The sequence below is a fragment of the Mizuhopecten yessoensis genome, unplaced genomic scaffold (genome assembly GCF_002113885.1).
Source record: "Mizuhopecten yessoensis strain PY_sf001 unplaced genomic scaffold, ASM211388v2 scaffold2691, whole genome shotgun sequence".
NCBI lineage: Eukaryota > Metazoa > Mollusca > Bivalvia > Pectinida > Pectinidae > Mizuhopecten > Mizuhopecten yessoensis.
The window spans coordinates 82932-95747 of record NW_018404672.1 but is presented as its reverse complement, the minus strand read 5'-3'; the positions used below and the strand labels follow the sequence as shown (position 1 = coordinate 95747).

General features: G+C 36.8%; 2 protein-coding genes across 5 annotated transcripts in view; one reads left to right on the top strand and one right to left on the bottom strand.

The window, feature by feature from the left end:
* Positions 1–3948: 3948 nt before the first annotated feature.
* LOC110446406 (complement C1q-like protein 3) lies at positions 3949–9732 on the bottom strand. Of its 2 annotated transcripts, XM_021491542.1 has the most exons (3): positions 9671–9732; positions 6308–6798; positions 3949–4360 (listed from the first exon to the last, which is right to left on the bottom strand). In XM_021491542.1, the coding sequence occupies exons 2-3, from the start codon at positions 6510–6512 to the stop codon at positions 4014–4016; spliced, it is 552 nt and encodes a 183-aa protein (XP_021347217.1). In that variant the 5' UTR covers positions 6513–6798; positions 9671–9732; the 3' UTR covers positions 3949–4013. The 2 variants fall into 2 exon arrangements, with proteins under 2 accessions (XP_021347217.1, XP_021347216.1); XM_021491541.1 differs by lacking the exon at positions 9671–9732 and having other exon boundaries at positions 6308–6889.
* The window catches only part of LOC110446405 (solute carrier organic anion transporter family member 2A1-like), a 21884-nt gene continuing 18295 nt past the window's right edge, over positions 9228–12816 (top strand). Inside the window, exon 1 of one of the 3 annotated variants that reach the window (XM_021491538.1) lies at positions 9228–9647. The gene's annotated coding sequence lies outside the window, so the exon portion shown is untranslated. Of the gene's footprint in view, positions 9648–12141; positions 12481–12515; positions 12583–12816 lie in introns of those variants that run through there. The other 2 variants (XM_021491537.1, XM_021491540.1) reach the window with 2 other exon arrangements.

The window sequence follows — 12816 nt, the reverse complement described above, 5'->3', positions numbered from 1 at the left end:
TTAATTTTTACATTATATGAAAAAGAAAAATAACATTACATTATATGAAAAACAAAATTCCTTAATTTAAGCCACATTTATACTAATGTCAGCAATAAAATACAGTTTACATTTAATACAGCACTAAAAGATAATTATTGAACATAAATATAAACGGTAAACCTTTCTGGAGCTAAAGTAGATGAAGAATTTAGCCTGAATCATGATGATTTTAGTTGGAATGGGTTTTTGGAACTCAGAAAATTTGCCAAAAAGTATAATATCTTCCTTTATTTTGAATGTTTGACCAGTTTTTAAGTATATTCATCTACGTATGTCTTGCCATAAGTTATTTGTTATTTGACACTGTAAATAAAGATGTTCTATAGTTTCTTTGCTTTGTTGGCATAAATTACATAAATCACATTGTTTGATTCCAATTATTTTCAAATAATGATTAAGCGGAAGTATTCTTGAGAGAAGCCTGAAAGTGAACCATTGAATGCTAGTTTTAAGTCCATGTATATAGTTTTCTAAAACAATCATTTTGAGTCCACCCTCACTATACTTACTTTACTTACTGCCCTGTACGCCCAGTGGCATGTAGGGCAGCAACGAAGCTCTTCCACATCTGTCTGTCATTTGCCATTCTCTGCAGAGTTCCCCAGGTCTGTTGGTGTTGACTTGCCTCTGCCTCTATGGTTCTCCTCCAGGTCATTTTAGGTCTTCCCCTCTTTCTCTTGCCTTCCGGTGTCCAGTGAAGTGCAGTTTTTGTTACTTCTTGTCTATCCTTTCGGAGAACATGGCCAAGCCACCTCCATCTTCTTCTCATGACAATTGTGGCCATATCTTCTCATGAGAAGATCTTGGTTTGTTACTTTTTCAGGCCAAAAGATACGTAATATCCTTCTCAAGCTTTTGGTGTGGAAGGTTGAAAGTTTGGTTTGATCTTGCTCCGTCATCCTCCAACACTCTGATCCACACAAAAGAACTGGTAGGACACAACTATTGTATAACTTGAGTTTGGTGCGGATGGTATACTGACCAGATCTCCAAACGTCCTGCAGATAATTTAGCGATCTTCTTGCCTTTGACAGTCTGTTCTTGATATCAAGATCTGCTCCACCATCTGTATTTACTATACTGCCAAGGTATGTGAAAGTGTTGACACTTGGTAGAGTATTCCCGTCAATTAATACTGGCAAGGCGTTGTTAACATTTAGGGTCATGATTTCGGTCTTTTTTGTTGTTGAGCTTGAGCCCAATTTGCCCTGCATATCTTTGTATCTCAGTTGTTTTGTCTTGGATATGCTGGTGTGTATGTGACAAAAGGGCTAAGTCATCTGCGAAGTCAAGATCTTCTAATACAGAGAACATGTCCCATCTGATGCCTCTTGGGGTTTCAGCCGTTGTTTGCCTCATTACCCAGTCTACGACAATGATAAAAAGTGTCGATGACATGGCACATTCTTGTCGAACTCCTGTTTTAACTGGGAAGTATTGATCACCATAACCAACCTTGCATCTAAAGTTGTTATAGAATGCCTTTATAAGATTGATAAGATGTTCCGGAATGCCGTATGATTTTAGAATCTTCCAAAGACTGTCCCTGTGGATGCTGTCGAAAGCTTTCTCGAAATCAACAAAGTTTATATATAATTGTCTTTGCCATTCTGTGCATTGTTCTATTATGTTACTTAGCGTGAAAATTTGGTCTATGCAACCTCTTCTAGGGCGAAAACCTGCTTGTTCTTTACGCAATAAATCGTCAATAGTGTCTGCAATTCTTCTAATAATTATTTTTGCCATATTTTTACTTGGAATAGATAGCAATGTTATACCACGCCAGTTGTTACAGTTATTTAAGGCTCCCTTTTTTGGTATTTTAATGATAGTTACATTGTTCCATTGGTCGGGAATCTGGGCTTCTTTCCAAATATGTTTAAAGATGTTGTAGAGTATGCATGCAGATAAGTTTGGATCTAATTTGAATAGTTCTGCGTTTAGGTTGTCACTTCCAGGTGATTTTCGATTTTTCAGACCTTTGATGGTAGAAATTATCTCTGGTTTTTCAGGTGGATCTGTACTGACTTCTAATTCATTGAATGTTTCTGTTATATCAGGTAGTTGTGTTCCACATTATTTCGAATGTTTGACCAGTTTTTAAGTATATTCATCTACGTATGTCTTGACAGAAGTTATTTGTTATTTGACACTGTTAAAAAAGATGTTCTATAGTTTCTTTGCTTTGTTGGCATAAATTACATAAATCACATTGTTTGATTCCAATTATTTTCAAATAATGATTAAGCGGAAGTATTCTTGAGAGAAGCCTGAAAGTGAACCATTGAATGCTAGTTTTAAGTCCATGTATAAAGTTTTCTAAAACAATCATTTTGAGTCCACCCTCACTATAGTCTTGAACAATTGTTGAGCGTTTTATTCTATCAATTGGTGATTGCCAGACAAAATCGTATTTTTTTTGTTCAATTATTGAATTATGTCTTTACTTGGAGTAGGGAGAGATATAAACAGGTGATTCATTTTTGCAATGATAAGAGATTTAAGAACAGTTATTCTCCTTATAGGTATTAAAATTCTTCGTGACCATTGATGTAACTTGCCATCTATAATACTAATAATTTTGTTGAAATTTACAGTAACCATGTCTTCTAAATTGACAGAGAAATCAATCCCAAGTAAGGTAAATTTGGTTGTTCCCCATTTTAGGTTCCACCTTCGATGGTTTACATCCAAATAACATTGTTTTTTTCAGTATTTACTTTTAACCCTGATATTTTAGCACATTTATCATATAAAGATTTTGTGCCATTTAAAATAAAGGATGTGTCATCAGCGAACTGTGAGAGCCTGTGTTCTTTGTTATTTATGTTTATGCCCTTAAAGTTTTTATCATTTTTTACCATGATAGCTAATATTTCAGCTACCAAAAGAAAGAAATAAGATGATACCGGATCCGCTTGTCTACAGCCCTTTTTTATGTCTATAAAGTTGGATAAAAAACCATTCTGTATGATAGCCGAGGAAGTATTTGTATTAAAACATAACAGATAATAATATCAAATTGAAGTCACACAAGTTAAACACAATTCATAGAAATCTGAAAATAAGAACAAGTTTAACTAACATATGACAATAATTATAAGAGAAATCACACATATCTGAAAATACAAGTTTACAAGTTATATCATAATAAATATATGACTGATTCTGAAAACTGTTCTAAATGTTAATTATTATTTTGCAATTATTAGCAGTTATTGATTATCTGGTTACTTATCAGAATTTGATTTACCTGTGAAATTTACCTGTACACCATTTCTGCAATAGACTATAACTCACTATCATCACAACTTGCCACCTATGTAAACATGTGATTTTAAACCCAGATGGTGACAGACACTCAAGCAAGTAATGGAATTCGTCACCAATTTCCTGACTGTTACAGAGCAAACCGCTCCTATATCAAGACACGCACGCTTTAAATAGATGTAAGCCAGTTCGCCCGTAGCTTTATAGTAGTGCTCATCTTATACAATTTACTGTCACTTAGAAATAGCTTGACAATGACACCAGTCGATGTGGAAACGCAGCACAGTCTAATCTCACTGTTTATGTAAAGATTACATTATTTTGATATAGATAAGAAGATTTAACATTGTGTTTCTGTTTCCGGAACTAATTTTCGCACACTACCGGTTTTGATCGACTGGGTTTGGATCGCTAAAGGAAAGCGCGCCACCATATGCGTATGCGTATACGATACGTATCCGTATACGTGTTATCTGGAAAAAAACACCTTTTGGTGAGTATTTAGACAGATAACCTGATATTTTGTCTTTCCAAAGATTGGAAAATGTATAGGCAGGGTTTCCTTGTTATTTCTGCTAACAGATGAAGTAGTAGTGGTTTAAGCGGACCCAGTGGCAAGAATGTTTTTAAATATTACATCATTCTAGCAACTTTCATTCAAAATTTTATTCATCAATATACAAGTGACACACAGTTATTGCTCACTGAAGTCGAAATCCCGAAAACGTTGTGTATATATCATAAAGAATTGACCCCGGGGTAAATGACCCGACCTTAACCTGCACGTTATCACCTTGGTGAAGGTTAACCACCACTGTCTGTGACCCTGACCCTGGGTAGCCTTTGCCCCCACTGTATGTCAGCCCCAGATCCGACTTGCTGCTACGTAGGATGGTCTCGACATAATGATCAGCAGTTACCAAGGCCGACCAAGAGAACACATAAACGCCTGACGTAGCACACGTAAAAATCCCTGTTTTGTTGTTATAGGTGAGACCGCCATTGGTTACAGTGACGTCGTAGATTATGGTCTGTTCATGTTCCTGGACTGCAAAAGAAAGCAAGAAATATCTTTAAAAATGGTAAACCTCAGAGTTTTCAATAATGTGGACATAGAATTCTTCATCTGAAATAACTGTGTACACACGGTATAGCATTACATCATTTACATTTCCATTGCAAGGACCTCTATAAGCATTACCAGAAGAAATTGCTTGCATAAAGTTAGGAACGCAATTGGATCGGCGTCATTTTGAAGCTTCTCCCGACTCGAAATACATGTGACAGCCATTAGAAGCAAACATTTTGGTGACGTTAGGCTATTCCAGGGATCTCGTTTGCACTGACGACACAGACACTTTATTATCTGTATTTAGGTCGATAATAACTAAATATTAGAATATTAATAAAAGGATAGAACGGCATTTTTCAATGTTCATGCCAGTATGAAACAGATTAATTTAAAAAACAACAACAGTAATTGCAACAAAAAGAAAAGATGCGGCTTTTCAAATATCGATTTTCGTGTAAATACATAATATCTATGTTATCTTATGGCAGATATAGATCCAGTGTAAAAGACAGGGAAGCATATGTTGATTTGATGTTAAAGAGAAGCATGCATCAACCCGTCGCCATTTTGTGATGTAAGATGGACTACTTAATCGATACCTTTCTGGTTTGTATCTAAAAACGGCTGTATACTTTTTTATAACTTGAGGTTGTGGCATCAAAACACGTTATGTATGCATCACATGCTCATAGTGCGTTGAATACAGATACAAATCTAAGATTTCCGGTTAATAGAATGTATATCACGAGTTTGATATTTTTTCTGATATCAATTATCCGTAACATCCTACAAACGAATACATACCAGGCAATAATTTATCGTTTTCTGTTATGACACTCACTTCTGACAAGCCAGGCAAAAAATAAATAAAGCTATAACAGGGTATTCTAATTGAGACGTCAAACCACGTAGAGGTCTTGTTCCGGACAGTAAGAATGATACGGCAAACAGTTAAGTTTGTCATGGTGGTAAACTGACGTGGAGAAATCAAAAGTTTTAACAGAAGATATTTAAGAAAATTAAAGATTATTCAGACTTAACTGATCGCTATCAATAACAAGCGTTTACCTGTCAAAATATGTTATTAATTAAATAAACTAATCCAAATAATCATCCATAAAGGTAAATGTTTCTGAATGTGAAACTTTTCAAAAAGTAAGTACATTATATAGGAAGATACACTGGATATAAGAACAACATTAATCTTAAGTACCCCAATTCCGCAATCGGGAACCGTCGACACTTTCCGTAAACGAGAAAATACGGAAAGTGCCGACGGTTTCCGATTGCCAATCCCGCTGCAGGCAAAACACGTTATAGGGTAACCTTCCCCACATTTCTGAAGTTCAGGGTTTGAATCCTGGTCTAGCCTGATTGTATTTTTACACACAGAACACTGTTGTTGATGGGTTTTTTGTTTAATTCTTATCTTTTTTCTTAATATCCCCGCAGCTTATAGTTTTCTTTTCAGAAATTCATTTTTCAAAGCTGTAGTAAGGCTAGAAAAAGTATTATTAGAAATTTAGATATGTTTATTTACAACGCAAATGAAATTAGACATGGAATTTAGTTTAATGTGTAACTCAACTTAATTTCTTGCATCCTTCACTTCGCATTATTTTATTTGTTAAGTCTATTGCATCCTGTGTTCATGCTTACTATTGTGAATGAATATGTTCCTTGTGAATGTGTTATTTTGCTGCTATAAAATTCATCTAAATGCCCTCAATATTTGAAAGCAAATATGTATTTATTATTGCCATCATGTTATTGTCATGTTTAAATGTGTGTAAAGCACAAAGGCTTTGTTGCCTATTGCAAATTAAATAAAGGACATGCATATATTAATATGTACGTCTCTGCTTAAAGCGTTTTATCGCTATATATTGCATAGATCGGACTTACTATATAGATGTGCATTACCTTCAAGTTTCTGTCCGAGTCGTGCATAAAACTCGAAACCAGCTAGTTTTTGTCGAGTTGTGTCGTATGTATCGTCTGTATCGTCTGTTTTCATCAAAATGAAACGATCTTGAAGACCACGTGACTTTAAGCGATCAGCTTTAATACCACTTCCGGTTTGAATGACTTCCGCTGAGTTTATCGATTGAGAATGCGAAGAGGACATATTCTCAAATCGAGTCTCTAACACGTTTATCTCCCTTGAATTCTGTTCGAGAAGGATCTTTTGATCTGCATCACGTTGGTTTAAATATACCTCATATTCTTTTGTAACTCTGCAATCAAATTTTTCATTTCACTGTTTTCAGTTCTTACACTTTGTAGCTCGTTTCTCATGACAGCTAACTCCTCAGTATACTCCTGGAGAATATATTTCATAGTTTCCGCTACATCACTTAATAGTTCCGGATTTCTCGTCTCCGTCATCCCTCTTCCAGACACTACAACGTTATCTGTTGAAACAAAGAAAACTTTGAGAAGCAACAGCACCGAAACCGTACTACAGAACATGTTTGCAGGTTTCTTACACAGTGAACTCTAATACGATTTATAATCGTGTCTATGACCTTGACCTCTCCTTATCAGCGGCCTGTGTGGCAATAAACGTTGATAAGAAATGTCAAATTATCATCAAAGTTTCCTACGGAGATCGAAAATTTCAAAAACTCTTCTTTACTTTTCTACTCCATTATTGTATGTATATATTATGTGAATCAAAATTTCACAACAGTGCCAAACATTCGTTAATACTAAGGTAGCAGTATACAGTAGAGGGTTGTGGCCATGGGTGATATTTTTGTTAAATGATCATGACTAACCCCTGTATAATGATATGAAAAAAATATAAAAATAAAACTGTACTAAAGTTGGTATAAGCATGATAAAGTGGGCTATGTGAGCTTCACATTTGTAAAAAAGAAGAAGATTTTTTTGGTTCGAGAATAAAATTTTGGCCATAATCCGAAAGGGTGCCTACACATGAAAAGCTAGCTTTACAGGAGGTAAAATTTTGACAACAGCACACGTCGCAAAATTGCAAAAAATCAAGTCTTACAACTTTACTGGGACCCAGATAATTCTGCAACCAGGTAGGTAATCTTTAATTTCAGACAGAAAAATACTTGTTGCGGGGGTCAAATTTTGGGTCAAAATTAGCAATTTTTGGCATTTTTTGGTAGTTTTTGATGTGGTAATCATGGTTTTCACACAAGTGACATACATAGAAAAAAGAGGTTTATACACTTCTCAGTACTTTATATGTATTGTAAATGTAATGTAGTTTACAAATATATATACATGCATACATGTGTTGTGTAGGGTAAATCCGCTGTGTTTACATTTCCTCGACATGTGCCTTGTTTATCAGAGTCGGGCCATTTCTACTGTATTCTGCTACCTCAATAGAGATGTGATTCTTGCAGAAGGATAATTGTATTGTGTGATGGAGTTTTTTCAAAATTCGAGAGCTTTCCTGGTACTTCATCTTCTTTATATAGAAAAAGTAGTCACGTGGACAACGTTAACAAGTTAACTCGTGTGATACGTCACATTTTCAGATCTCTTCTGTACAGTATGTGTATAAGTAGTGCATACGGGGTATATATTTACATTTGCTCTGCATTGGCACTATATAACACTACCAAGGCCAGTTCCGTGTTAAGGGACCATAACACAGGCGTAGTGATATCTCCACGGGACCGACTAACTGCCAGGTAGCTATTCCCCTCCACACTAGCAATCGAATAAGCAAAAACAAACATTCTGATTCAATAATATTCACCAGTTTATGTAAGACTATTATAAAATGTGAATTAGATAAGTATCGACATTTTTGTGTTAATTTCCACGAACTTTTTATTTTTTTACGGGGAAAGTCACGAGAGGACATTCCGTGAGCTGTTCTACCACTTGAATAAGAAGTAGGGGAAAAGGGTGAGAGGGGAGAATTGAGAGGGGGAGAAGGGAGAATGGAGAGGGGGAGAAAGAGAGAAGGGGAGAAGGGGAGAAGGGAGAGGGGGAGAAAGGAAGAAGGGGAAATGGAAAGGGGGAGAAGGGAGAGGAAGAGAAGGAAGAAGGGGAGAGAGGGAGAATGGAGAGGGGGAGAAAGGAGAGGAAGAGAAGGATGAAGGGGGGAGAGGGAGAATGGAGAGGGGGGAAAGGGAGAAGGGGAGAGATGGAGAAGGGGAGAGATGGAGAAGGGAGAGGGGGGAAAGGGGAGAAGGGAGAGGGGGAGAAAGGAAAGGGGAGAAGAGGAAAAGGGAGAGGGGGAGAAAGGAGAGGGGGGGAAATGGGGATTGGAGAAGGGAGAGGGTGAGAAGTGAGTGGGGGAGAGGGAAGAGGTCCGTCCAATGCGGCCCCGTCAACCCCACCAACAACTTGATCTCTGCCCATGAAAGTGTCAATCCAGTAACCTATATGTTCTTACTTACTGGCCTACCTTATATATATCCTCCTTGTTTCGCTAGAAGGGCTATATATGTCAAAATCAGGATATGGAATTGAGCATGATAGCTTTATTTACAGTAGGAATGTATGCTTTGCCATTGTGCTACACTCAACCGTAACCTGCTTTAGTGTGTATACTATATTGAAGGGTGTTGTGTTTCACATAGGTGAGAGCTCCGGACAACACAGGCGTTTGACAATTGTATATAATTATATAAATGTGTTTCCTACATCACAACTGAACAAATATTTTGTTTAAAAAAACAAGTTACACATATCCTTCTGTTTTATATATCGCATGCATGCATATATTGTTTTCGTAAAATTCAATTATCTGTTTCAAATAATTTTAAATAATTTCTTAAATTGATATTCTCAAACGCCTGTGGTTATGCCAGTCAACGTTTACCTTCGCCTTTTATAGAGAAGTAGACGGGTTCCGATGTATAATTAGGCTAAATCCCTGCAGATATTGTATGTTTGCCTGGGATTACTAGATGTTCTATTTACCTGTTCTTACCTGACACTACCTGTATACCTGTTCTAAAGTACACATACCCGCTGTGAGCAGAAACCGGACAAAATGAACTGGAATTAAATCAACTTGCAATGACCAAAGATTTTGTGTTTATTACATGTCATGGCAGATCGTGTTTACCTGTGATGACCAGAGTCTCCATCATTTACCTGTGATGACAAGAGACTCTATAGTTTACCTGTGATGACCAGATACTGTATAATTTACCTTTAATTCAGGGTTTATATTTTACCTGTGACTTGATGCTTATTAATTTACCTGTGACTAGAGGCTGTATTAATTAACTTGTGATGACTGTAGACCTGGATTTACCTTAAGGTGAGTAAAGTTTACATACAAACCAATATACGTATGGCACGAAACACACATTTCTGCAAAATGATGACCCAACGGAAGCTGAAGATGTACAATGTCATTATCGAAACACAAAGTTTACGCTCTCGACATACGTATAAGACGTGTCGATATACGTGTAAGACGTGTCGGTATATGTGTTTGACGTGTAGATATACGTGTAAGACGTGTATATATACTATCAAGACGTGTAGATATACGTGTAAGACGTGTAGATATACGTGTAAGACGTGTAGATATACGTGTAAGACGTGTAGATATACGTGTAAGACGTGTAGATATACGTGTAAGACGTGTAGATATACGTGTAAGACGTGTAGATATACGTGTAAGACGTGTAGATATACGTGTAAGACGTGTAGATATACGTGTAAGACGTGTAGATATACGTGTAAGACGTGTAGATATACGTGTAAGACGTGTAGATATACGTGTAAGACGTGTAGATATACGTGTAAGACGTGTAGATATACGTGTAAGACGTGTAGATATACGTGTAAGACGTGTAGATATACGTGTAAGACGTGTAGATATACGTGTAAGACGTGTAGATATACGTGTAAGACGTGTAGATATACGTGTAAGACGTGTAGATATACGTGTAAGACGTGTAGATATACGTGTAAGACGTGTAGATATACGTGTAAGACGTGTAGATATACGTGTAAGACGTGTAGATATACGTGTAAGACGTGTAGATATACGTGTAAGACGTGTAGATATACGTGTAAGACGTGTAGATATACGTGTAAGACGTGTAGATATACGTGTAAGACGTGTAGATATACGTGTAAGACGTGTAGATATACGTGTAAGACGTGTAGATATACGTGTAAGACGTGTAGATATACGTGTAAGACGTGTAGATATACGTGTAAGACGTGTAGATATACGTGTAAGACGTGTAGATATACGTGTAAGACGTGTAGATATACGTGTAAGACGTGTAGATATACGTGTAAGACGTGTAGATATACGTGTAAGACGTGTAGATATACGTGTAAGACGTGTAGATATACGTGTAAGACGTGTAGATATACGTGTAAGACGTGTAGATATACGTGTAAGACGTGTAGATATACGTGTAAGACGTGTAGATATACGTGTAAGACGTGTAGATATACGTGTAAGACGTGTAGATATACGTGTAAGACGTGTAGATATACGTGTAAGACGTGTAGATATACGTGTAAGACGTGTAGATATACGTGTAAGACGTGTAGATATACGTGTAAGACGTGTAGATATACGTGTAAGACGTGTAGATATACGTGTAAGACGTGTAGATATACGTGTAAGACGTGTAGATATACGTGTAAGACGTGTAGATATACGTGTAAGACGTGTAGATATACGTGTAAGACGTGTAGATATACGTGTAAGACGTGTAGATATACGTGTAAGACGTGTAGATATACGTGTAAGACGTGTAGATATACGTGTAAGACGTGTAGATATACGTGTAAGACGTGTAGATATACGTGTAAGACGTGTAGATATACGTGTAAGACGTGTAGATATACGTGTAAGACGTGTAGATATACGTGTAAGACGTGTAGATATACGTGTAAGACGTGTAGATATACGTGTAAGACGTGTAGATATACGTGTAAGACGTGTAGATATACGTGTAAGACGTGTAGATATACGTGTAAGACGTGTAGATATACGTGTAAGACGTGTAGATATACGTGTAAGACGTGTAGATATACGTGTAAGACGTGTAGATATACGTGTAAGACGTGTAGATATACGTGTAAGACGTGTAGATATACGTGTAAGACGTGTAGATATACGTGTAAGACGTGTAGATATACGTGTAAGACGTGTAGATATACGTGTAAGACGTGTAGATATACGTATAAGACGTGTAGATATACGTGTAAGACGTGTAGATATACGTATAAGACGTGTAGATATACATATAAGACGTGTAGATATACGTGTAAGACGTGTAGATATACGTGTACATGTAAGACGTGTCGATGAACGTGTAAGACTTGTAGATATACGTGTACATGTAAGACGTATCGATGTACGTGTAAGACGTGTCGATGTACGTGTAAGACGTGTCGATGTACGTGTAAGACGTGTCGATATACGTATAAGACGTGAAGTTATTCGCGTAAGACTACCAGCGGACGATCTGAAAAAAATGTTTTTATTCTATATTTTCCTTCGCAAGGACTTATTTATTTATTATCTACTATATATATATATATATATATATATATATTATATATCAGTGATTATCTCCTTTTCTATAGAAGTCGGACCAGAGTTGTTCGTTAATGTAATAAGGTCGGACCCAGTTATCTGATGCTGCTGCAAGGCCTGCATAAACATATGCATGTCCGCCAGGATTAAATTCGAAAATGTTACATTAAAAAAACAGACAAACCGGTTGTTCCGCATAAACGGACAGGCTCTTAGTTATAGTTTTTGGTACGGGATCCTTTAAGTCCACAATTACGGAATAATAGACCGTACACACAGTCTACATATATAAGTAAGTTGTGTAATGATAACAGTGGATTATGTCAGAGTGGGGTAGATACCAGCTATGTGAACAGCCATGAGAGACAACCTCTAATCTCGAGCTTAAGGTGACCTCGTGTCGACGTACAGGCTGTAAATATTACCGCGGAGATGTCCCAGAAAGTGACCCCCTTATATAAGCTGTGATGTTTTCGACTACAAAGTTGTAAACATTCCACGCCAACAAAAGATCTTGGGTGAAAATTAAAGATGTTTATTTGTGAAGCGGAACTAGACTGGGTCGATCGTCGGCGTGCAGGTACCGTACCTTATTATAATGTAGATAATTTTAACACAAATTATAAGTTTAACGAAAGGAAAGGTAACTCATGCATTATCCTTATGGGAGCAGCTGTAAGCAGTAAGTTTCGCTTTTTAATTTTCAGATAATCAAGCATATGTAGTCTGCAAGTTTTTTAACCGCTAAATACAATGGAGATGTCGAACAGATTTATCTCCCCTTTAGACCGGAAAGACGTGATGCGAGCGGAAATGCAAGCTCTGCTTACCGACACGTCTTGTCGGTATACGTGTAAGACGTGTCGATGTACGTGTAAGACGTGTAGATATACGTATAAGACGTGTAGATATACGT